This window comes from Polypterus senegalus, chromosome 11 (genome assembly GCF_016835505.1).
Source record: "Polypterus senegalus isolate Bchr_013 chromosome 11, ASM1683550v1, whole genome shotgun sequence".
Classification (NCBI taxonomy): domain Eukaryota; kingdom Metazoa; phylum Chordata; class Cladistia; order Polypteriformes; family Polypteridae; genus Polypterus; species Polypterus senegalus.
Window position 1 is genome coordinate 98,022,364 of NC_053164.1, and position 23,103 is coordinate 98,045,466.

General features: G+C 38.2%; 2 protein-coding genes across 5 annotated transcripts in view; one reads left to right on the forward strand and one right to left on the reverse strand.

Annotated features, from left to right (window-relative positions):
* Positions 1 to 1,140: 1,140 nt before the first annotated feature.
* Positions 1,141 to 10,608, reverse strand: znhit2 (zinc finger, HIT-type containing 2). 2 transcript variants are annotated; one of them, XR_005635590.1, is made up of 3 exons: positions 10,516 to 10,608; positions 3,688 to 5,223; positions 1,141 to 1,391 (listed from the first exon to the last, which is right to left on the reverse strand). XR_005635590.1 is itself a non-coding variant. In XM_039769337.1 (2 exons), exon 2 carries the CDS (start codon positions 5,151 to 5,153, stop codon positions 3,747 to 3,749), a length of 1,407 nt encoding a protein of 468 aa, XP_039625271.1. In that variant the 5' UTR covers positions 5,154 to 5,223; positions 10,516 to 10,608; the 3' UTR covers positions 2,304 to 3,746. The 2 variants fall into 2 exon arrangements, 1 of the variants encoding a protein (XP_039625271.1); XM_039769337.1 differs by lacking the exon at positions 1,141 to 1,391 and having other exon boundaries at positions 2,304 to 5,223.
* A 4,399-nt stretch (positions 10,609 to 15,007) lies between these two features.
* The window catches only part of LOC120539347 (pre-mRNA-processing factor 39-like), a 40,316-nt gene continuing 32,220 nt past the window's right edge, over positions 15,008 to 23,103 (forward strand). Inside the window, exons 1-3 of one of the 3 annotated variants that reach the window (XM_039769339.1) lie at positions 15,008 to 15,095; positions 17,779 to 18,044; positions 22,372 to 22,497. In XM_039769339.1, coding sequence (XP_039625273.1) covers positions 17,868 to 18,044; positions 22,372 to 22,497 — 303 coding nt within the window. In that variant the 5' untranslated portion in view covers positions 15,008 to 15,095; positions 17,779 to 17,867. Of the gene's footprint in view, positions 15,096 to 15,403; positions 15,511 to 17,778; positions 18,045 to 22,206; positions 22,278 to 22,371; positions 22,498 to 23,103 lie in introns of those variants that run through there. The other 2 variants (XM_039769338.1, XM_039769340.1) reach the window with 2 other exon arrangements.

Consider the following 23,103-nt stretch of genomic DNA (forward strand, 5'->3'; position numbering starts at 1 on the left):
CTGTTTCTTCACTAGTTTTGCATTTCGCTACAGTCAGTGTCACTACTGGTAGCATGAGGCGATACCTGGACCCTACAGAGGTTGCACAGGTAGTCCAACTTCTCCAGGATGGCACATCAATACGTGTCATTGCCAGAAGGTTTGCTGTGTCTCCCTGCACAGTCTCAAGGGCATGGAGGAGATTCTAGGAGACAAGCAGTTACTCTAGGAGAGCTGGAGAGGGCCATAGAAGGTCCATAACCCATCAGCAGGACCAGTATCTGCTCCTTTGGGCAAGGAGGAACAGGATGAGCACTGCCAGAGCCCTACAAAATGACCTCCAGCAGGCCACTGGTGTGAATGTCTCTGACCAAACAACCAGAAAGACTTCATGAGGGTGACCCAAGGGCCCCATGTCCTCTAATGGGCCCTGAGCTCACTGCCCAGCAGCATGCAGCTCGATTGGCATTCGCCATAGAATACCAGAATTGGCAGATGCACCACTGGTGCCCTGTGCTTTTTACAGATGAGAGCAGGTTCACCCTGAGCACGTGACAGAAGTGAAAGGGTCTGGAGAAGCCATGGAGAACATTATGCTGCCTGTAACATCATTCAGCATGAGCAGTTTGGTGGTGGGTTAATGATTGTCTGGGGAGGCAATTCCATGGAGGGTCACACAGACCGCTACAGGCTTGACAAAGGCACCTTGGCTGCCATTAGGTATCAGGATAAAATCCTTGGACCCATTGTCAGACCCTATGCTGGTACAGTGGCTCCTGGTGCACAACAATTCCTGGCCTCATGTGGTGAGAGTATGCAGGCAGTTCCTGGAGGATGAAGGAATTGACACCATTGACTGGCCACCACACTTTCCTGACCTAAATCCAATAGAACACCTCTGGGACATTATGTTTTGGTCCATCCAATGCCACCAGGTTGCACCTCAGACTGTCCAGGAACTCAGTGATGCCCTGGTCCAGGAGGAGATCCCCCAACACCATCTGTCATCTCATTAGAAGCATGCACCGATGTTGTCAGACATGTATACAAGAACACAGGGGCCATACAAAGTGCTGCATACAATTTTGAGTTGCTGCAATAAACTTTTTCCCATTGAGATCTGATGTGTTTTCAAAGTGTTCCTTTAATTTTTTTGAGCAGTTTATATACAGTACAGTACTATTAATTGTGTACAATATCATAATTTTCCAAAGAAATGCAATGATGAAATGGAAAAAAAAGTGTTTGTTTATGTAAGCAATGGGGGCATATTACAAATATACCAAGCTTATTCTTTTAATATGGGTATATTTTAATTAGCCGTTTTAAAGTAGAGAAGGCCACTGAAAACACAAGTTTATCATCAGGAGGGCCTGGGGAGGTTGGCTTTCAGTCAGAAGATAAGACAAGCTCTGTGAAAAAAAAAACAATTACCAGAGAATCATTGACTACTTAACGGTTAATATTTAAGCTAAACATAAAGCAGTTCTTTTTCCTCCTAAAAACATATCCCTCTATACAGTACATGTGTAAACTAATACTTCAACTCACAAAAGTCCATACTGTGTTATTTATATGCCAAAAAAAAACAGTGTTTTTTACACTCAGATACCATGAATACACAATGATGATCATTAGTTGTAAATCCTCTTTTGACTGAGACAAAGCAATCTTAAAAAATAGAACACTATACAGTATTCCTGAGTCAAAACCATTTTTCCCACATGATGCACACAGCCAATCAGTGATCAGCAAGATGACTACGTAGATAAAACTTTTTGTTCAGGTATTTTGCTAATGAGGCGCTCTGACTCATGAGTTTATATCTGTTTACAAACTCAACATTGTTATTTCAGTGTGTTCATTTTTAATGTCAAAAAATCCACAATGAACAGTGTATCAAATTTACCTAAATGGTGGGAGCATATGGGCCTCCGACCTGTAAGATTTATATTACAACTGCAGCAGAAAAACATATGTCAATTCACCAAACATCACACTGAAAAGTGTATATACTGAAATGAAATCTTAAATGCAGCACTGTTACTACAAGATTAGATTTAATGGACAGAAACCTAAGAGAGTCTGTGAAAGTAGTTAGACTGAACTACCTCATAAAAACTGACTGTATGCATGTTAGTTACGCTAAATGTTGAGTAAAGACTGCAAAAAAAAAAAAAACTTTCATGAAACTGAAGAACATCACTTTCAAATAAACATGTAATTTGCCTGTAGGTTGACAAGTTACTCAGTAGAATACAAAATATTGATGACCCTGTTACCACATTTCATTGAGTTAAGAAATGGAGTCTGAATTAAGAAAATTTCACCAAGGATTTAAGTGTTTATTTGTGATCCATTTTAACAAAGTAAAAAAGAAATATCAATATGGTCAAAAAGTACTCACTATATGAAATACATTTAAATGCAGGCTTTATTCACCTCACTCAACAACAAAATAAAATATTATCTGTATCGTCAACCATGTTGTGATTAAAAGGAATATCAGAGAATCTTAGAAGAATTGTACAGATATATAAAGATGAAAAAAATGTAAAAAGCATTTCTCGGAATCTGGGTGCTAATCAATCCACAGTAAGGCAAATGCAAAGGTAAGTAATTCAGAACGGTTTGTTGCTACTCTCCCTTGGAATGGCCACCCTGCAAAGACTATGGCAGTAACACAGAGTGTAATGCTGAGGGAGGTAAAACAGAATTTTAAGGTAAACAGCCAAGGAAAGTATCTGTTCATACAAATGAAAAAGAAATGAACAAGAATGGTGGCTATGTAAGGACACCACAGAAGAAACCACATGCTTAATTTATAAAGTTTACAAAACACCCTGAATCATTAACACCATTTCTTGGATAATGTTCTATGGACAAATGTGCAAAGTTTGACAGAAATGCACAATGCTATGTTAGGAGAAAAAAAACTAACCACACACCAACACGAAGTATGGTTATTGCTGCTAAAGGTGGTTCTGTTGGTTACTACAGCTGTTCGTGTACTTTTCTCAGCCTGAATGTGAATGTTAAAACAATGTTTGTGTTTAAGTAAGCCGGGTTTGTCTATGACTGTGGCTTATTTGAAGATCAGAGTGCAATTTTATGAGTAGTTAATGTAGAAATCCACATAAATCCAAAGAATTCGAAAACGTTTTCTGGGAGCCTTCAAATGCCAGCTCATTTTACATGTAAATTATTTTTGTGTATACAGAATGGGAGTGCCTTATTATGTTATTACGTTTTCTACTTCAATTTTAACTGTTACTATATATGTTTTTTCTAAAGCAAATAATTATTCTAACTCACATTAGGTACAAATTTGCCAGTTAACTGTGTTAGAAATAAACAGGTAGGTAGAATTTCCATAACAATATCGTTTTAGCATAACATCCCAAATTAACAGATTTTACAATGGTCTGGCTCCTCATTGAGGGCTTTTTCCCAACTTGCCCCAAATGCTACCAGAACATGCTCAAGACTTCTGTGACACAGAATTAGATGAAGAGGGTTTAAAAGTATGTGATGCATATATTCACTTCACACACTATACCATAGAAAACAAAATTCTAGTATTCCTTCTTCCTGTAACAAAATACACTATAGATAACTGGCATTCTAAATTAGTTTTTTTATTGGATACCTTCCTTTTTTAAACACAACATTTTTAGTCACTACAATAATACCTGCATATTGGATTACCTGTGAAAGTCAATAAAATGAGTACTTTCATAAACCACTCTTCTCGTACTTCCAGCACATCAGTTCAGCTCCTCAATGAGAGCTACTTTGTTGGACAATGCCCGTTGTCCCTGGGTCTTTTCCAGTTTCAGTTCACCAGCTTTAATTTCAATTTGCTCACGCATGAAGGTCTTGTACTTTGACTGCACCTTGAGGGCAAGGGTGATTAACATATTCTCATTCTCACACACCCAGGCCATCAAAAATTCTATCTTTTTCTGGGCCCTGAAATATTTTTTCTTTTCCTCCTCTGATAATTGTGGGTCTGTTTTCCGCACATAACCCAAGACTCTTCGCATCTGTGACAGAGAAGCCAGCGTGTACCTGCTAACCTGGGATCGATTTTCTCCCACAAGTACATGGGCTACAGCTAATACGGCACGTAGTGCAGCATGGGGATCATCCTTGTCATACAGAGGACTAGTCCGTACTGAATCTACACCTGCATGCAGGGCTTCTTCTATGGAGCCAAAGACCCTGGCTGAGCCCAGGGCTTGTGAAATGTTCAATAAAGCCTGGGTGAACTCCAGCTTTATGAAGTTCTCCGATATGTCCCCATTGTAAAGCTGCAGACAAAATGTGTAAGAATACAAAGCATTGACAAGGTTGTACCTGACAAGATGAGATGGGCTACGATTCAATGTGTTGAGAGGAAGGATATTAGTGTATATGTGTGGGACAGAAGTTTTCTTCCTATTAGTTAAGTTAGCTCTCATTTCTGTAATTTCAGGCTCACTTTTTTCATTTTGCTTTGACAAACAGGCCACTTTCTTCACTTCATTCTTAGAAAGACCAATCACTCTTATGTCTTCTGCCTCCATGTTTCCCTCTATTTCTTCCACTAATCTTGTCTCGTGCTTTTCCCACCATGGCACCCACTGCTTCACCATTATTCCTATTTTTCCATTACTTAGGAGATCATTAAACTTTCTCTTATCTCCTTCACTAAGATGATCCCAAATCTCATCTTCTGACATTTTATCCAAGTCTAACTCTGCCAGCCTCTCTGACAACCCTTCTGTCTGCAAGCCATCTTCAAACTGCTCTGATTCTTCACTATTTTCCATCTGATGTGTTCGCAAAAGGATTTCCTCCATCCGTCGCTTTCCTTCCTCACTTGCTTGTTCCAATTTCAAGTGCTCAAAGATAGACTCTTTATAGAACTCTTCGGAACATGCTCCATGGTTATCTCCACGATAACATTCTAAAGAACAGAAACGAATATTGCAGCGTGGACAGGTGTAATGTCCAGGATTAGCGATGCACAATCCACAAAGGCTAGATGTGTCAGCCTCACTTGAAGGCATTATAAGGAACTCTTGATCAGTTGACTGTACTCTACTGGGAATGAGAATGTCTTTCAGGCCAGAAACTCCATCTAGTGTTGTGCTTGCTCTTGCTAAATGATCTGCTTGATCTTCAGCCATTTTAATAATGTAATTTAAGTTAGTGTATGACTGAAATATAGTCCAATTACATCTTTCCACAGAGTTTCACCTACAGAAAAAGATATAAAAAAGTTAACCTCTTTTTTCTAAGCTTTATACCAAAGCACCAGTCTTGTTGCATGCTGATTCAAATTACTTGTCATATGTATTCTAAATACTATGAATTTTTTGAGCCACAGTACTCTCTTCTTTCAACAGCAAAAATGGGATGGAGTGGGAAGTTGTGAGGTGAACACTGAAATACAATCAAACAAAGATAAACAGTACAAAGACATGACCATACAAAAGTACAAGACAAACACGATATTACAGTAATGTAACTTACAACAGAAAAGTTACCATATATGTAGAATTTAGGTTATGAAATAGAAAGTGCCAAATGACAGTTTGCCTATTTAAAATATTTATTAGAAATTGCTGTTGGCAGTGAAAACAAATGGCAATAATTCCCACTGTAACAGATAATAGTATAATGTAATATCATTTGAAACAGCTCAAGAGGAGAGTGGAAATCTTCAGTTCAATGTTCCTTTAGGAAGAAGCTGTCTCTAAGGAAAGATGTGTGGATGATGATGCTCAGATAGTATTTCCCAGAGAGAAGAAGTGTGAAAATGGCATAAGCTTGCTGAATAGTATCCATGATAATCGATTTGGCCATCTTTCGACAGCAGATATCCTGGAGTTGTGGGACATCTGAGGAAAAGTTTTACATGCAGTCCTGGATGTCCTTTGCAGTAATTTGAGATGCCGGGTGGTCAAGTTACCAGACCATATTATGATGCATCCAGTCAAGAAGCTCATAATGTTGCAAGCAGTAAAAGACTGGAGAATTTTTTTAGTTCCCAATCCAAAGCTATAATTCTACAGAGCCGTCCATTAAAACAACCCTAAATATATTGTTCCTAAGAAGAGCAACATTTGCTAACATATCTCATTTTCTACAACAAATCTGGACACAACATTCTCATACCCACTTAGCCCAAATAATGGCTGTGGGGCCTAGCAGCACTGGCAGCAAGATGAGAACTAACCAATAGCAGTTAATGGCAGGCCTCACACATGACATTTTGGTGGTTTCCTCAGGTTTCTGTTGTTCCTGATACTAAATCAATGCTGTCACCCCAGGTCAAACATTTATATGAAAACATTTCAGTTTAGCCTCTGATACTATAAAGTTGGTACTGTACACACAAAGGCACACTGGTTCACATCCTTAAATAGAAGAGTGTGAAAAATGTGATTACCTTATAGATTTAAATAACTACAAATCTAGCATTTTTGTGAAAGTCCCATAATGGATGATTCTGCATGTCATTTTGTGTAGTTCATGCTTTATGAAATCAAAGCCTAACTTTAAAGCTGACTAGCTGAAGACATGTTACTTTCCTAGAAGCAAAATTATGTTTCTCCCACACAAGCAGTCATTCTAAATAACACTTTTTTGCAGATGTAAAGGGAACACAAGGAATAGAAGCAAATCCCTGAGCACAAAATGTTATGCTAGCTTTCTGAGACAGTAGCACTAAACACTTCTCTATTGAGTCATCCTTACAAAACAAAATACAGCTCTTTTAGATTAGAGTCAATCTGTGTCAAATCAAAACTGCAAATTGCTTTATACTTGCTGAAAATAATATAGTAAGTGTACCCAATAACTATAGCACAAACTTTTGGCTTGAATGTTCATTAGGTTTTAAAAATGGAGTGTGGCCATAAATTTACTAAAACAAAAAACGTACTACTAAAAAATGGCCATGCTTCATAAGTCATAACTCTTGAACTGTTAATGCTAGGCTAAGAGCACAAAATTTGCAGGGATTGTTATTTAACATTAGATACCTTTAACATATAAATTACTTAGTCCACAGTTACATATTTGACAATTACTGAAAAAAAAACATCTTTTGTGCTTTGTGGGTCTCCTGAGTAAACCTTTGGTTAAGGACTTTTCAAACCTCATTGATTCTTTTAATTTTGCTCGGTCTGTGAGAGGCCTACCACATGAGCATGGACATAAAATGGAACTTGTTTTATCATATAGTTTATCTGCCTCTAGCAATGGTTGTTTTTCTGATCACATGCCTGTTATAACTGAGGCTTCCTTACCTACCAAACAATCAACATTTGTAGTGAGACTCGCTGTTCCCACATAATAAACTCCACTACTACTAGCAAGTTTTCCATAGCTTTTATGGATACTGTGTATAGGGGCCCTACCACCCACTTCAGATGAGCACGGAGGGTTTAGTCACTTTGTTTAATGATAATTGTTAAAACATTTTAGACTCTACTCTTCCGTTTAAAGTTAAGCGCTCAAAACCTGAACCATGGTTAAATGATGTCACTCATCCCCGGAGGCGGGCATGTAAGCAAGCAGAGTAGCAGAGTGCACATGGAAAAAATATAACCTTCATGTGTCCTCAAATATTTGAAAGGACAGTTTGTCTAATTATCAGAAAGCTGTAAAATCTTCTAGAATAAAGTATATTTTAGATAACTGTCATATACCTATACATGGCCTGACATTATATCAACAGTCTGCGAAGATTTTCTCCAATTTTTTTTTTCATAAAATCGCTAACATTAGATCCCACATTACACCCTCTGTTGATGACCCATCTGTCCCTCCTACATGTACAGCAGCTTTTTATCAGTTTGAGCCTGCATCTCTCCCTTTTTGGCAGAAGTAATTAGTTATCTTAAACCCACAACCTGTTCACTAGATATTGGTTCCACTTGTCTTCTTACAGATGTTTTTGAAGTGGTTGGGCCTAGCATTTTGAACATCATAAATAGTTTTCTTGAGACTGGTTCAGTCCCAGACTTTTGTAAACAGGCTGAAAAATTAAAAATTTAAATTAAAAAAAAAAAAAAAGCAAATCTGGATTTTACAGACTTTTCGAACTCTGGAGAAGTTTGTCTTTCTACAGCTACAAACCTTTTTAAATGAAAATGGCATTTTTTAAGTTGTTCAGTCTGATTTTAAAACACACCACAGCATAGATTCAGCACTTTTGAAGAGTTCTAAATGATCTCTTATTAATAAGTGACTCTGGGGATACTGCTCTCTTGTTGCTTTTAGCTCTAACTGCAGCATTCGATACAGTTAATCATGATATCCCTATTGACCATCTTGAGCAGTATGTGGGTATACAAGGAACTGTTTTGAAATGGTTCAAGTCATACCTCACAGTTACTTTTCAGTAGCCCTAGGAAAATTCTCCTCATTCTCGGCACCTATCACCTGTGGGGTCCCTCAAGGATATATTCTAAGTCTTGTTCTTTTTTCAATGTACATGTTGTCCTTAGGATCCATTTTTAAAAAACACAATATTTGTTTCCATTGCTACACAGATGATAAACAGATATCTTGTCTACCAAAACAGAGCAAAACAAATTCTCTTAAACCTTTATTGGAATGAGAAAAAATAGAGACTGTATGTTTTGGACCTTCATATCTTACTTGTGCTGCAGAAACTAATCTTGGCCCTTTTGATAACCTACTGTAAACCCTTTGCAAAACTCTGGGTGGGATTTTTGATAAATAAACTCCATTGTTAAAGTCTGTTTCTATCAGCTCATGGTACTGACTAAGTTCAACCCGATAGATAGATCGATACTTCATTGATGCCCAAGGGGAAATTTTCTTTCTGTACATGATTTTGAAAAACTAATTCATGCACTCTTTCTCTTCTCAACTTGACTATTACATCTCATCATACTTTGCAGATAATCAGCCATCTCTTGCTCATCTACACCTAGTCCAGAATGCTGCTGCCAGGCTTCTAACAAGCACACAAAAACAGAATCACTAGTCTTAGCTTCTCTTCATTAGGTTTCTGTTCATTACAGGATTGAGTTTAAAATTTTACTGTTTTAAAGTTCCTGAATGTTTTAGCCCCCTTCTACCTTAATGAATTATTGCACCCTTACTCTCCATCATGATCACTAAAGTCCTCTGACCAGAAGTTATTGGTTTTGCTGAGATCTAGACTTAAGCTTAGATGGGACTGTGCTTTTGCAGTACCTGCCCCAAAGCTTTGGAATAGTCTACAATTTTATATTAGGTCAGCACCATCTTTGGTAACTTTTAAATCCTCCTTGAAATCCCATATTTTTGCCTTAGCTTTATAAACTTGTTTAAAATAATAGCGTGAATTTTTTTTTCTATTTTTAAGGCCTCAAAAATCAGAAAGTTTGATTTCTTTCAGATAATGAGTAATACCCATCAAAATTTGAAACATTTGATGGTTTAGTGAAACAGTGGACCAACTATTTTAGAGGTTAAAAACATCTAATACTACAAGTAATACCTGAAATCCCTGACATCTAATGAATAAGCCCTGAAAACGTAATGCATCAACCATTAACGGTTCAAAATTTATGACTTATGAAACATTACTTTTTTTAGTAGCATGTTATTTAATCAAGTTACTGCCACACTCCCCATAAAAACCTCCATAGTTCAGAAACTAATGAAAATACACGCCTTAGATTTTACATACAACTTACTGGAAAAATTACATTGTTTTCAGCAACTATGAAACAAACCGATGATGTTTAGTCGGAAGGCCTTTGTGGGCTTCACATGGATTGAGTCATTAGCTGATTAACTCAATGGAATTTAACAAATATAAGCTGCTCATTATAGCTGGGTAGAAGGACGGTTAAGTGTCTACTTGTGATGCAGAGTAGTTGATCAGACTATGCCTGATCTCTCCATGCGTGTGTGGATTATTTATTTAACTGGTGACTATAAACAGGCGTTATGTGTAAGAAGACAGTTCTGCCTTGTGCTGGAAGTTCCTCCCGTCCCACCAATCCTCTGACTGCATTAAGCCATTTCAGGAAATGAACGAAAGCATTTTTATTCAACGTGGTTCAATAAGATGTTCGTGGCTAATGACACTACACAAAGGTATTTTAGCCAACATACATTTTACATAACTGCTAATGTCCTATCCTATGTTTAATTAAAACGAAGCCGTTTTTGAAGGTGTCTTGAATACTTTGTGCGAAAATGGTTTACAAAACGACCGAGAAAAAAAATCCCATTTAGTAACAGAATTCTGCCAAGTTAATAACACAATTATCAACGTCTCACCTGAGCCCTCCTATAATACTGCCCTCCTTGTTTTCTCATTGATTAAATATACCGAAAATAAATCTAGCATATTAACCCCTAATATTGGATTGCACTGCACAATTGATAAACTCATTAAAATAAATGCAGTGGCTCTAAACCGTAAATGACTTGTTACGCAATAAGATAGAAAGCATGGAAACCAGCATTACACTTTAACGCAAGGCTTAAAAAGCTTCAGACATAAACAATTCATACCGTGTAGAAATGTTTCGCTTCCAAATCGCTTTGAGAAAGTAACAGAGCCGTAAGTCGATTTGTCGCAAGACTTGTCACTGACGAACTTCACACTGTAATTTATTGGTGCCATCTGCTGGACGAGAACAGCAATAAGTGTAATTTCAATTTACCCGTTCATTATACAGTAGCACCCACTTCATCCAAAGATGTATCTCTGTAACCCGGAGCCTCCACTCTTTAGAAAGGATCCGGGAGCTCAAAATAAGTGGAGTTGACTGCAATGGACGCCAACAGTGTCTGGGTGCAGACCTCCGGAGCTCCGCCTGCTACATTATGGTTAAGACTTGGGTTGTAGGAGATGTCTGACCAGGGTTACCAGAACAGGAGTAATCCTCCTAACTTTGGTGGGAAGTCAGGGCCATAGGGTGAAAAAATGGGATGAAGAGTTTCATGGTTGGAATTATGGGGAATAAAAATATAAAATTCTTAAAAATAAGAGGCATCATTTCATATGAATTACCTTCCTGTGGAAATAAGATTTCATACTTTCCACACTTTCCCCATCCCAAAATGGTCGATGAAAGCAAAGACAGCAGTGAGCAATACAATGAACCTTGCAATAGCCACCTCTCATCGCTCTGTTCACTCATCTCGAAGCTGGTTAGAGTGGTATGGGATTGATGACAGTCTGATGGGAGTATTCTTATCACATCCAGACAGACTATACTCCTGTTCATTTTTCTAACTTTATTAAGCAGATTAGTTTTCCAGCTAAGCACAAAAGCAAATCTAGGGCTGGTAATAACTTGGAGAGATCTGTGAAGTTGTTGCCTTAGCCCCACAAAATTAGAATCAAATCTTTTTTAGTATATTTCAGTGTAACAATTACTGTACAATTTCAATTTCAATTCTTTATTGTCATGTGTACAAGTACCATGTACAATGAAATCCTTGCTTGTATGTGTCCCTGCAGACAGTGAACATAGACAAAAAAACCCACACACAATAAATAAATGAATATAAACAAGTAAATAAATAAAACCAGAATCCTACGAATAAATAGAGACAGTGGCAGAAGTATATGTGCAGGTAGTATTGAAGGTGACACAAGGTTACTGATTGTTCATGAGTCTGATTGCAGTTGGGTAGAAACTATTTCTGAACCTGGAGGTGCGCGTCTGAATGGACTTTAGTCGCTTCCCCGATGGGAGGAGGGTGAAAAGTGACAGTGCAGGGTGGCTGCGGTCCCACCTGATACGATTCACTTTCCTGAGACAGCGTGTAGTGTGGATTGCAGGGAGCTGTGTGCCCGTGATCTGCTGTGCTTTGTTCATCACAAGCTGCAGAGCTCTGCAGTCCTGAACTGAGCAGTTGCTGTACCAGGATGTAATGCATCCTGTTAGGATGGATTCCACAGTACACCTGTAGAATCTGCACAGGGTTGTGGGGGACATCCGGGCTTTACTCAGTCTCCTGAGGAAGCAGAGGTGTTGTTGGGCTTTCTTGACATTTGTATTGACAACTCCTAAAGCACTGAGGTACAGGCAGAGTTAAATGGAGTATAGTGTTAAATGGAGTACATAGGTAAGTGTCTGATGTTTCTAAAGGTTTTTGGCTTTTAAATGTAACAAGAATATGCCCTCCTTTTACTGATGGTGTACAATAATGCACATGACAGTTGGAAATGATTTTTCATCCGAGTAATTTAAAATATTTTAGTACAACTGTAGCTTGAGCTGGTTAGCCGCATAGCATGACAACATAATTTACTTGTACAAGTGTAAATATAAATGTATGTAAATGTAAGTGACAAAACCTTTTTTTACAATACATCAGTGTTCTATTTTTTTAAACAGACTGTATTCAGTGTGTAAATTACAAAACTTTTAATGTTTCCTAAAACCTTTCCTTTTCCCATTCACTACAACAGTCTTGGAGTTCATAAGAATGGTCATAAGCAGGGTACTTTATTCCATAAAGCTTTGATTTTTATAACTCAATCAGGCCTTCTGTTGACTTCTACAATTTCCTCCTTCAGTTCAGGATGCAGAAGTATTCTTACTCTATTTCTTTTATATCATAGCTATGGCAGAACAATTTATATCCAATTCCTAACTTTTTTGGTTTGCTAACTTTCTATTTATCACCATTTACTTTTTACACATTTTGTTATGTTTCAGTCTTATAATAAAATCATTTAAATTAATCGTTTCCCTCAATAAGCAACAGTAACCCAGAATGTCATATAATTTTCTAACCCAATTGCTTTGGATTGCTGGAGCCTATCCCAGTTAGTATAGGACACAAGACAGAAACAAACCCTGGACAGGGCGTCATTCCATCACAGGGAAAACACACACACACACACACACACCAAGCACACCCTAGGGCCAACTTAGTATTGCCAGTTCACCTAACCTGCATGTCTTTAGACAGTGAGATAAAACCAGAGCACCCAGAGAAAACCCATGCAGACACAGGAAGAACGTACAAACTCCATGCAGAGAGGACCCAGGATGCAAATCCTGGTTTCCTTTCTACGAGGTAGCAGCACTATCCTAACCCAGAATGATAAAGTGAAAATAAGATTTTGGACATTTTGGCAAATTTATTAATAATAAAAAACTTGAAGATTGTATTGACAGAAGCATTCAGACTGTTTACTCAGTTCTTAGTTGAAGCAGCCTGGAGTCTTCTTGAGTATGATAAGACAAGGTTTACACACCTGGATTTGGGGATTTTCTGGCATAGTTGTCTGTATTTCCTCTCAAGCTCTACCCGGTTGGATGGAGACCATCGGTGGTTAGCTGTTTTCATGCCTCTCCAGAGATGTTTGATTGAGTTCAAGACCAAGCTCTGGCTGAGCAATGCAATGACATTCCTAGAGTTATCACTAAGCCACACCTGTTGTCTTTGCTTTGTGCTTAGGGTCATTGTCCTGTTGGGAAGTGAACCTTCAGCAAAATCTTAGGTTTAGAGTGCTCTGAAACAGGTTTTCATTAAGGATATCTCTGTACAGTACTTTACTCCCTTCAGCTTTCCCTCAACCCTGACTAGTCTCCAAGTCCCTGTCACTGAAAAACAACCCCACCACATGATACTGCCGCAAGCACTAGTCACCATTGGAATGGTATTATGCAGGTGATGCACAGTGCCTTGCTTCTTCCAGATGTGATCCTCATGCATGAGGCCAAACAGTTCAATTTTGGTTTTATGAGACCAGAGAATCTTGTTTCTCATAGTCTGAGAGTCCTTTAGGTGTGCTTTTGGCTAACTACAAATGGAGTTTCATGTGTTATCTGGCCACTCTGCCATAAAGCCAAGAATAGTGGAGTGTTGCAATAGTGGTTGTCCTGGAACTTTCTCCCATCTCCACACAGATTCTCTAGAGCTCTGCCAGAGTGACCATTGGGTTATTGTTCACCTTTCATATCATGGCCCTTTTCCCCAGATTGTTCAGTTTGTTTGGGCAGTCAACTCTAAAAGAGTTGTGTTTGCTAAAAAAAAATCCATTTCAGAATTATGGAGGCCACTGTGCTCTTGAAAACTTTCAATGCTACAAACATTTGTGTAGCCTTCCCTAGAAATCTATCTATCTATCTAGAACTGGGCAGTCACACAATCCTGTCTCTATGGTCTGCAGGCAGTTCCTCTGATCAAATGGCTTGGTTTTTACTCTGATGCACATTGTCACCTGTGAGACCTTCTTTAGACAGGTATGTGCTTTTCCAAATTATATGCGATCAATTGAACTGACCACAGGTGGAATTCAAACAAGGTACAGAAACACCTCCGTGATGACTAATAAAATGGGATGTACCTTTGCCAAATTTCAAGTGTCAAGGCACGGATATGTATACTTGGGCCAATGTAATATTTTTAAGTTTTTTCTTTTCTAATAAATTTGCAGAATTTCCTAAAATCCTGCTTTTGCTTTGTTACTATGGGATATTCACTGTTGTTTGCTGGGGGGGAAAATGAATTTTAGCAATTTTAGCTTAAAGCTGGAACAGAGCAAAATGTGTAAAAACAGAAGGGGTCTGAATACTTTCTGAAGGCACTATAATATGCTCATTTTTCTTCTGTCTGTCACTTCCAAGAGTTCTTAACTTCTTGCCAACAGACTCCCAAGCTTCAATGTTCCTGCTCTTAAGACACGTCCTGCTGTTAAGGACTCGCTTCTTTATCCATCTCCATTCATGAAAAGGTAGTCTTTGCTCATTTTCAGTCCCTAGCGTAAATTGGATCACCTACTGTGCCAAAAATGCAAAACCTATAAGACAGCAGGTGGTCTGGGGTGGTGTTTGACGTGCCCCCGCCTTGCCTTTAAAAGGCGTAGCCTACAAGGCAGTGGTGATTTGAATTCAGAGTTTTCTTTCTCATCGCCCTGCGGTGGGCTGGCGCCCTTCCAAGGGATTGGTTCCTGCCTTGCGCCCTGTGTTGGCTGGGATTGGCTCCAGCAGACCCCCGTGACCCTGTGTTATGATATAGCGGGTTGGATAATGAATGACTGACTTTCTCATAACCGATGTCTAATTTAAGGTTTATGTTCACAAGTCTGTGAAGGTCTAGCAAGGTTCAGAATGGAACAAAAAATGGTAAAGTTTTACTACTTTATGAGAAATAGTGCTGGATGATGGAAAATTCACGGGGATATGTAAATTATCCAAATTTTAACAAACCAAGGAAATCTATGACATTGGGGAGTTATTTATACACTGGAACATAACTTTACGTGCATGCATTACAATAATGTTGCTACTATTTAAAATGTGTGGAGACAAATTATTTTTATTACTTACAACAGAAAACATTAATTCCCGCATGGTCATTTTATTTCGATGTTGTTGATATCATTTCCTCAAACGTATTGAAAGTCAGTCAGTCTTTCGCTACTGTCTCTCCCAAATGACGTATTTCCGGCGCTGGTTTTGAAGATGGCGGCGGCTGCCGAGGTTTTGGGAAGAAACACAAACTCGAGCAACAGTCCGAACAGATCCGAGATTACACGGGGTCAGTACATTCGTAAGAATCTGATAGGGGGGAGTTAGCGACTTGGAGGCATGTGTTAAAATATTTTGTTTAACCTTTTGTTGTCTAGCTTTTGTTTGAGAGGTTCATGATCAAAGCCTTGTGTTTTAAAATGTGAGATAGTTGAGGTGTCCCGATCGTCGATGAGCTGGTTCATTATAGGTGGTAAATTCCAATGTTTTGATTTCAAGCCGGGTTATTAATGGAACCGGATATATTCATGCAGTACATTCCAGCCTTTAGTCTGAATGGTGTTTTAAAAAATAGTTTTAAATTGCGTAATGTATCCTTTAGGGTTACTGACAGGTCATTTTTATTTCAATGTGGTGTACTGTGAGCGTGTCTCGAAGCGCTTAACGACACATTAGCAAAAAGGCACGGATTTTCTTCTGTGTGCGCTCAGGTTAAACGAGTTTCTCTGGTTACTTGGTGTATCAGTGCTGTATTGGGTTAGGGACTTGATGAATACCTAACGATTTGTGGTCAATTTACATGTAATCCAAATCTCTTTGCGTAGGGAAATGATTCCAAGCAAGAACATATTTAGGTGTTACATATTTTTTTTCTAAACGCAATTTTTGTCCGGGTTAAAGCCTGTCTGAGCTAAATGCTGCAACAATGCCCGCAAGTGCACGCGGACACATTAAAAGTAAATTTACAATCTAGTGTCATTGTTTATAATGCAACAAATTTTTAATCTGAGTAAACAACTGATTCATTTTCTTGCCCAATCGCTTGCTCCAACTTTACACATGTGTTGAATTTGCATTTATCTTTTACTTACAGTCCCAAAGTTGACTAAGCAAGTTTGAGAATATTTTGTTACCTTGATTTTTAAGGTAGATTTTCCTTAACTTTTTTGTTTTGATTTTTACGAGGGTTGATTTGGTTCATTGATTGAAGCACGTTTCAATGGATACTTTGACTGTTACCTTGCTTGGTTAATAATATAATTTAATTTCTTTGACTACAATAATTTTCTTTGCACATCACAGTTTTAATTGGCTCATAGACGCGCGTGCGTGTGTGTGTGTGTGTGTGTGTGTGTGTTTGAGTACACCCTGCAGTAGACTAGGTTCAGGCTGTTGCTCCTGAGACCCTGAACTGGCTTAAACATCTTTTGGTGATAAGTGAATGCAGATTGAGTTTATATTGAACAGATTTTATAGCATTTGTTATTGTTTTTCAAATTACACATCGTCAGTTTGGTATACTAATATCTGTCTAAAATTGTTTTAATATTCATATCTAAATGCTGTTGGTAGATGTTATTTGTTTAGTTAATTGGTTTTGTCAAATGGGCCTATTCTCACTGTGGTGATTGTTTTATTATGCAATTTCACGTCACATAACCCACCAGCCAGAAATACACGATTCCATAGTACATCAGCAGACAGTACTCAACTGAGCTCTAAATTTTTACTTGCTTATGTCCAATCATGTTTGTTTTGGTTAATCATTGTAGACTGTAACTCATTTTTCTGTTTGTTATTGAATATACTATTTTAGTAACTACATCTTTCAATTCTGACATTTTTTATCAGTATTGGCCACATGATCACTGTGCCTAGGAAAATTTAAACAGCGTTCATTACAAAACAGTGAGAGGCCTGTCAGGCAGAAGTTGAAAAAAATAAATCAAGGCTGATGGAATTCAGCTTTACATAGTCAAAGCTGCAACTGGCAAGTTTTGTGTAGACACATTGTAATAGTGATGTAATGCTATTAATCATTTTATTTTCTTATTGTCAATAAACTCTGTTGTGTGTTATTTCTCATCTAAAGTTAGATTTACCTAATGCTCTATTATTCTTAGTTATATCTTGACACATAAAATAATATGATAGGATGAAGGTGGATATATGTTTTCACATAACTGTATTTTGTTGTATGAAACTTTATCATGTGCTTATCCTTTGGAGGAAACTCTTATTGGTGTTTTGGATTTTTTTGACACCGCATTCTGATGTGAACTAAGCAGCTGAATGCTCACAGTATGGCATAACATAAACAATATGACCTAAATAGGCAAACTATGTCATATTCAGTAGCTTGTTACTTTTTGTGGGGCAACATGATAATTAAACTGACATATTGAGAAGTAGGGAAATCTCATTAACTACCAAACAGGTTTGTAAATATTGTAGAAGTAATCTGTAATATTTTGGAATTGTGCTTTAAAAATCTGTTTTTTCCAGAAAAAGAGAGACGTTTTATTTTTCAAAATTTGCCTTCATATATTTGTAACAGAGACAAATCCTGATGTCTTGGTGAGCAAGTCTTCCAGCAAAGACCGTGCCCCTACCATAGAGAATACTATTCATGAAGGCAGTACTTCCATGACATTGGTTAAGGAAAAGGCTCATCTGTATGCAAATATGATGGCTGACTATGGAGAGCTGGATGACACTGACCAGGACAGTCCACCAGAATTTGAGAAGTTCTGGAAAGCAACTCAGGAAAATCCACTAGACTTCAATGCCTGGATAGACTTACTGCAGTTCATAGAACATGAGGTGAGCCTTTTTAATGTCAATTTTTCTAGGTTGTGTAAATGCTGCATTTTATGTGATATGTTATGCCAAAGCCACTTCAAACCTAAATAGTCTGTGACAAAGAAAATGGTTGTACCTAGAAATAAGATGAGCTCGCAAAACATGTGATATGTGTAAAAGATGTCTTCAAAACCAGAACAAAGGAACATTCATTGGGTATAAATTTGTTGAAGGTGTAGGTGCAGTTACTCTTCTAGTAAGACAATGGCGTGTAGAATGTGTGGAGCTAACTGGATGTAGCATAATTAAATGACTACTACATGCTGTGTAGGAGAAAGGGTGCAGATGTTACATACAGTAGGTATTTCCAAGAGATGACACTCGTGTATATTTAATTTCTCTTTTGAAAAGGAAAGATGTGTGATGGGTTAGAGGGTTTCTTTGATATATCCTTGTGCATTTAAGCTGCCTCACCATCTTCATTTGCGACTCTCTTGGTCATCGGCTCAAAGGGAGGAAAAAAAAAAAAAGGGACCATGCTAGCCAACCAGTGGATTATATCTGACCTGGCTCTATATGTTTTGGATACTGAATATGGTTAGTGGCAGTTCTTTTAATGAACTCTATTAAAGTTGTCCCATTTTGTATATACTGTATTGTCTACCCATGGTCTGTGAAGTTACCAGGGAATTCATGTAAGATGACCATTTAATTAATGCAAGGGCTGAAATGATGTGTACTACCATCCTTGCATTTCCTGTGGCCTCTACAGATCTTTCACAATGAAGTCTTTCATTAGTGATCATTGCCAGCATGTGCTACTGTATATCATGTTGCCCATCTGGCCTCACCAAGTCCAAAAATTTGGTTTATATCATACTTGCCTAATAATCTACTTATAAACATGTCTTTTGGTCATACTTCGGTTTCTGTTCCAGGATTACTTGTATTTCGAAATCGCCATGATCCAGTCTGCCCATTTTTGTTTTTTTAGGTGCAGCTAAATGCATAGATGTCTAGTGGTAGTCATAACATTTATTGAAAATACAGAGGTATTTCTTAAATATCTGGCCATGCTGAATTTCATATAAATTAGATCTCTGGATCTGAGTGGCAGTATTATTAATTCATTTTTTTGGATGTTGTTTTTGACTACTTTTATATAAGGTTTTTACAGTGCTGTCTTTGGTTAATGAAATACTGTACAGTGGATTCAGAAAGTATTCAGACCTCTTCAATTTTTTCACATTTTGCTATGTTGTAGCCTTGTGTTGAAATCCTTTATTCAGCAACATTTAATATCCCAGAATGACAAAGTGAAAACAGGATTTTTAGAAATTTTAAGTGAAGGTATCTGAGTACTTTCTAAATATACTGTATGATGATATTGGTTAAAGGATTATAAAATACCAGTAACGACCCAGTGCACAATAACATGCAGTGAATACTCTTGACTTGAACATTCCTAGTTTTCATCCTCTTTCTCGGTATGTTTAGCAAGTTTGCTCAGAGGTTGCTGCTTCCTGAGCAGCTCTTCTCTTCTTTCGTCAGCATCTTTCACGTTAAAACTGATTGTCGGTGTTTGTGTTGCAGTTACTTAGTACGTTTTTCTTATTTTTTTCACTTAAGCTGGAACTTAAGTCTTCAGTCTGCATCAAGAATGATTTAAGATATGAAGAGTTAGGCGAAGTGATAGCGAAGGTGGTAGGAATGAGAACAGTGTCCGTACAAGCATGCGCTACACAGCTGCCCTGCTGGCCACTGCCGAGAGTTGATTCTACAGTACAATAAAATAAAAAATAAAAAGAGGAATAACTTAACACTCCGAAAGCAGATAGTAGACGTCCCGTAGTATATGTGTACCGAGTTTCAGGTCAAACGGTTTGCGAGCTACAGGTGACTTAAAATCCTAGGCAGCCACGGTAGCATATTATATTAGAAGATAACTTTTTGTTTTAGTATATTAACAATAATAAAAAAAAGTGTCACCCAGGTAATACTTTGCCAGCTATCACAGTCATCTTTGTGGAAAACATTTCTGTATTCCTTCTTCCAAAATTACTCAAGCTCTGTCAAGTTAGTTGGCGAACAGTGACAGATAGCAATTTTCAGGTCTTCACTGATTGCCAGTGGAATTAAGTTCCAGATTCTGATTAAGCTCGGTGACATTTGTTTTCTTAATTTAATCCACTGTACTATTGCACTGGTTAGTGTGCTTGGATTGTGGGCTTAAGTTCTTCCACTGTTTCTGTAGCAACTATTTTTTTGTAACTTGCCCCACTCATATTTTCATTAATCTTAACAAACAACATTATAACCCGAAAAAGCATAGTCACAATTTTTATTCTACTACCACCAAAGTTTACACCGTCTATTGTGCAATCATTCATGTTCGCCATGTATTTCATTCAAAATTCTCTCCAAATAATTCAACTTTTGTCTCATTAGCCTTTAATATATACACCGATCAGCCTCAACAATAAGCCCACCTGCCTAATTGTATAGGTCCCCTTCTTTCCTGCAAAACAGCTTTAACCTGTTGGGGCATGGACTCCACAAGTCCTCTAAAGGTGTCCCATGGTATCTGGCACCAGGATGTTGGCAGAAGATCCTTTAAATCTCGTAAGTTGCAAACTGTGGCGTCCATGGATCAGACTTGTTTTTCCAGCACATCCTACAAGTGCTAAATCAGTTTGAAATCAAGGAAATTTGGAAGCCAAGTTGACACCTTGAACTCTTTGTCATGTTTGTTAAACCATATCTGATCAATTTTTACAGTGTGATAGGGCACACACTGTCCTGCTGAAAGAGACCACTAACATCAGGCAATACCATTACCATGGATGGGTGTATGTAGTATATAGTGTATTAGATATGTCTTTAGGTGGATAGTATGTGTCAAAGTAACATCCACATGAATGCTAGGACCCAAGGTTTCCCAGCAGAATATTTCCCAGAGCATCACACTGCCTCTGGTGGTTTGCCTTCTTCTCATAGTCCCATTTCCATCTCTTCCTCAGGTAAATGATGCACACACACCCAGCAGTCTATATTATCTAACAGAAAACATGATCAGGCCACTGGCACTCTGACTGATCTGCGGATACCACTGTGTTTTCTGACATCTTTCTGTCCTGGCTAGCATTAAGTTTTTCAGCAGTTTTACAATTTCAGCATTTCTCTTCTTGGGATTGGACCAGACAGGATAGCATTCACTTCCCTCACGCATCAGTAAACCTTGGTTTCACATGACTCTGTTGCCGTGTCGCTGGTTATGTTTCCTTGAACCACTTTCGGTAGATACTAACTACAGCATACTGGGAACATCCCACAAGACCTGCTGTTTTTCAGATGCTCCGGACCAGTCGTCTAGTCATCTCAGTTTGGCCCTTTTCATACTCACTCAGAACCTTAGGATTGTCCATTTTTCTTGCTTCCAACACAGCACCTTCAAGAAGTAACTGTTCACTTGCTGTCTAATGTATCACACACCTTAACAGGTACAATTGTAGCAAGCTAAGCAATGTTGTTCACTTCCCCTGTCAGTGGTTTTAATATTGTGGCTGATCAATGTATGTGTAATATTCTTCAGCGTTTCTCAACCACAGTGGGTTGCTGTTGGTAGAAGCCGGGTTGCCATCATTGGTTCGCGAGTGGGTTGACAGCGCTGCGTGACATGGTTCCCCATGTTCTAACTGAGCTCATTTCACAAAGAAGGGCACCCCCACCACCCCCTGCTCTTTAACTCGCTCTCATGCTGGACCGTAAAGGTTGAGAACACTACTTTACATCATGTTTTGCATAAACTGCTTATGTGCACTTTTCCCTATGAAAAAATATCTATTAATAAAAGTCACCTATTAATATAATTTTAATTTAAAGCCTAATACTTTTGGAATTTATACAAAGCAACAATATAGCATGCCCCCTAAAGAAATGTCTCTGTTTATTCAGCAACTATGTTTAGAACTGTTTATTTCTTCTTTCCCTTCCAGTTCTCACCAGTATACTGCACTGCACTGAACTTGAGGGATGTTCAGTGCCCTTTGAAATGGTTTTGTACCTTTTTCCAAACTTGTGCTATTCTGTAGTGAAATTTCTTGCTCGGTCATAATACTGCTTTGTCATAATTTTTAAGCTTTCTTTTAAAAATTTCAATCAGATGGGGTATTTCTTTTCACAGGTTACTTTAAAGCAATTCATCCCCCCAATTTCCAATATAAGTAGTCTTCATCAACAATTCATGTAACAACGGTAAGGGTAACATATTGTACTTGGGAAGAGTTGTTTGATGCAGAAACTGTACTATAATTAATGAATTAATTTTGTTTTCATTTCTGTTTTTCAGGGTCACATGCCTTCTGCTCGAAAAGCTTTCAATGCATTTTTCATTCGCTATCCATACTGTTATGGCTATTGGAAGAAATATGTTGACCTGGAAAGGAGATCTGGCTTTTGTTCTAAAGCTGAAGAGGTAAGGGGTATGATTTTGGGTTAGAAAGTTCAATATCTTTCTATTAATCTGCAAAAGATGATGAATGCCTGCATATTTTCACATGTGCTTCTTAAAACTATATTGGCTTACCAGCTTGCTCTTTTGCATTTATAGTTTTATTTGGAAACTGTAAGGTCTATTGCAGTGCCCAGTTTGTGAATTCTGATCACAGACTTGTTGCTACTATGAAGATTCAGCTTAGGTCCAATAGTTTACCACCTACTAGGAGGAATGAGGCTGGACCTGGCTGTTTCTAATGAGTTTGCACTCGGTTTGTGTGAGGAACTTTACAGACCTGGGTGCAACTTCTGATCCTAATGTGATGTGGGAGACCTTCTGTGACAAAAGTCTAGAGGTTGCTGAGGGTTGTGTTAGTGTTACCAGTGTGCCCAGAAGGAGGTGTTTCATCTCACAAGGCACCCTGGATAACACTGAAAGGGGTTGCAGTGCACAGCTTGGTGACATCTCCGGTCTGTACTAGGAATTGAGAAGGACCGCTACGAGGATTTTGAGGGCAGATAAGGAGGCTTTTGTCAGAGGAGTCCGTGAACATGTGACCCACCATTTATGGCCTTGTGATTCACA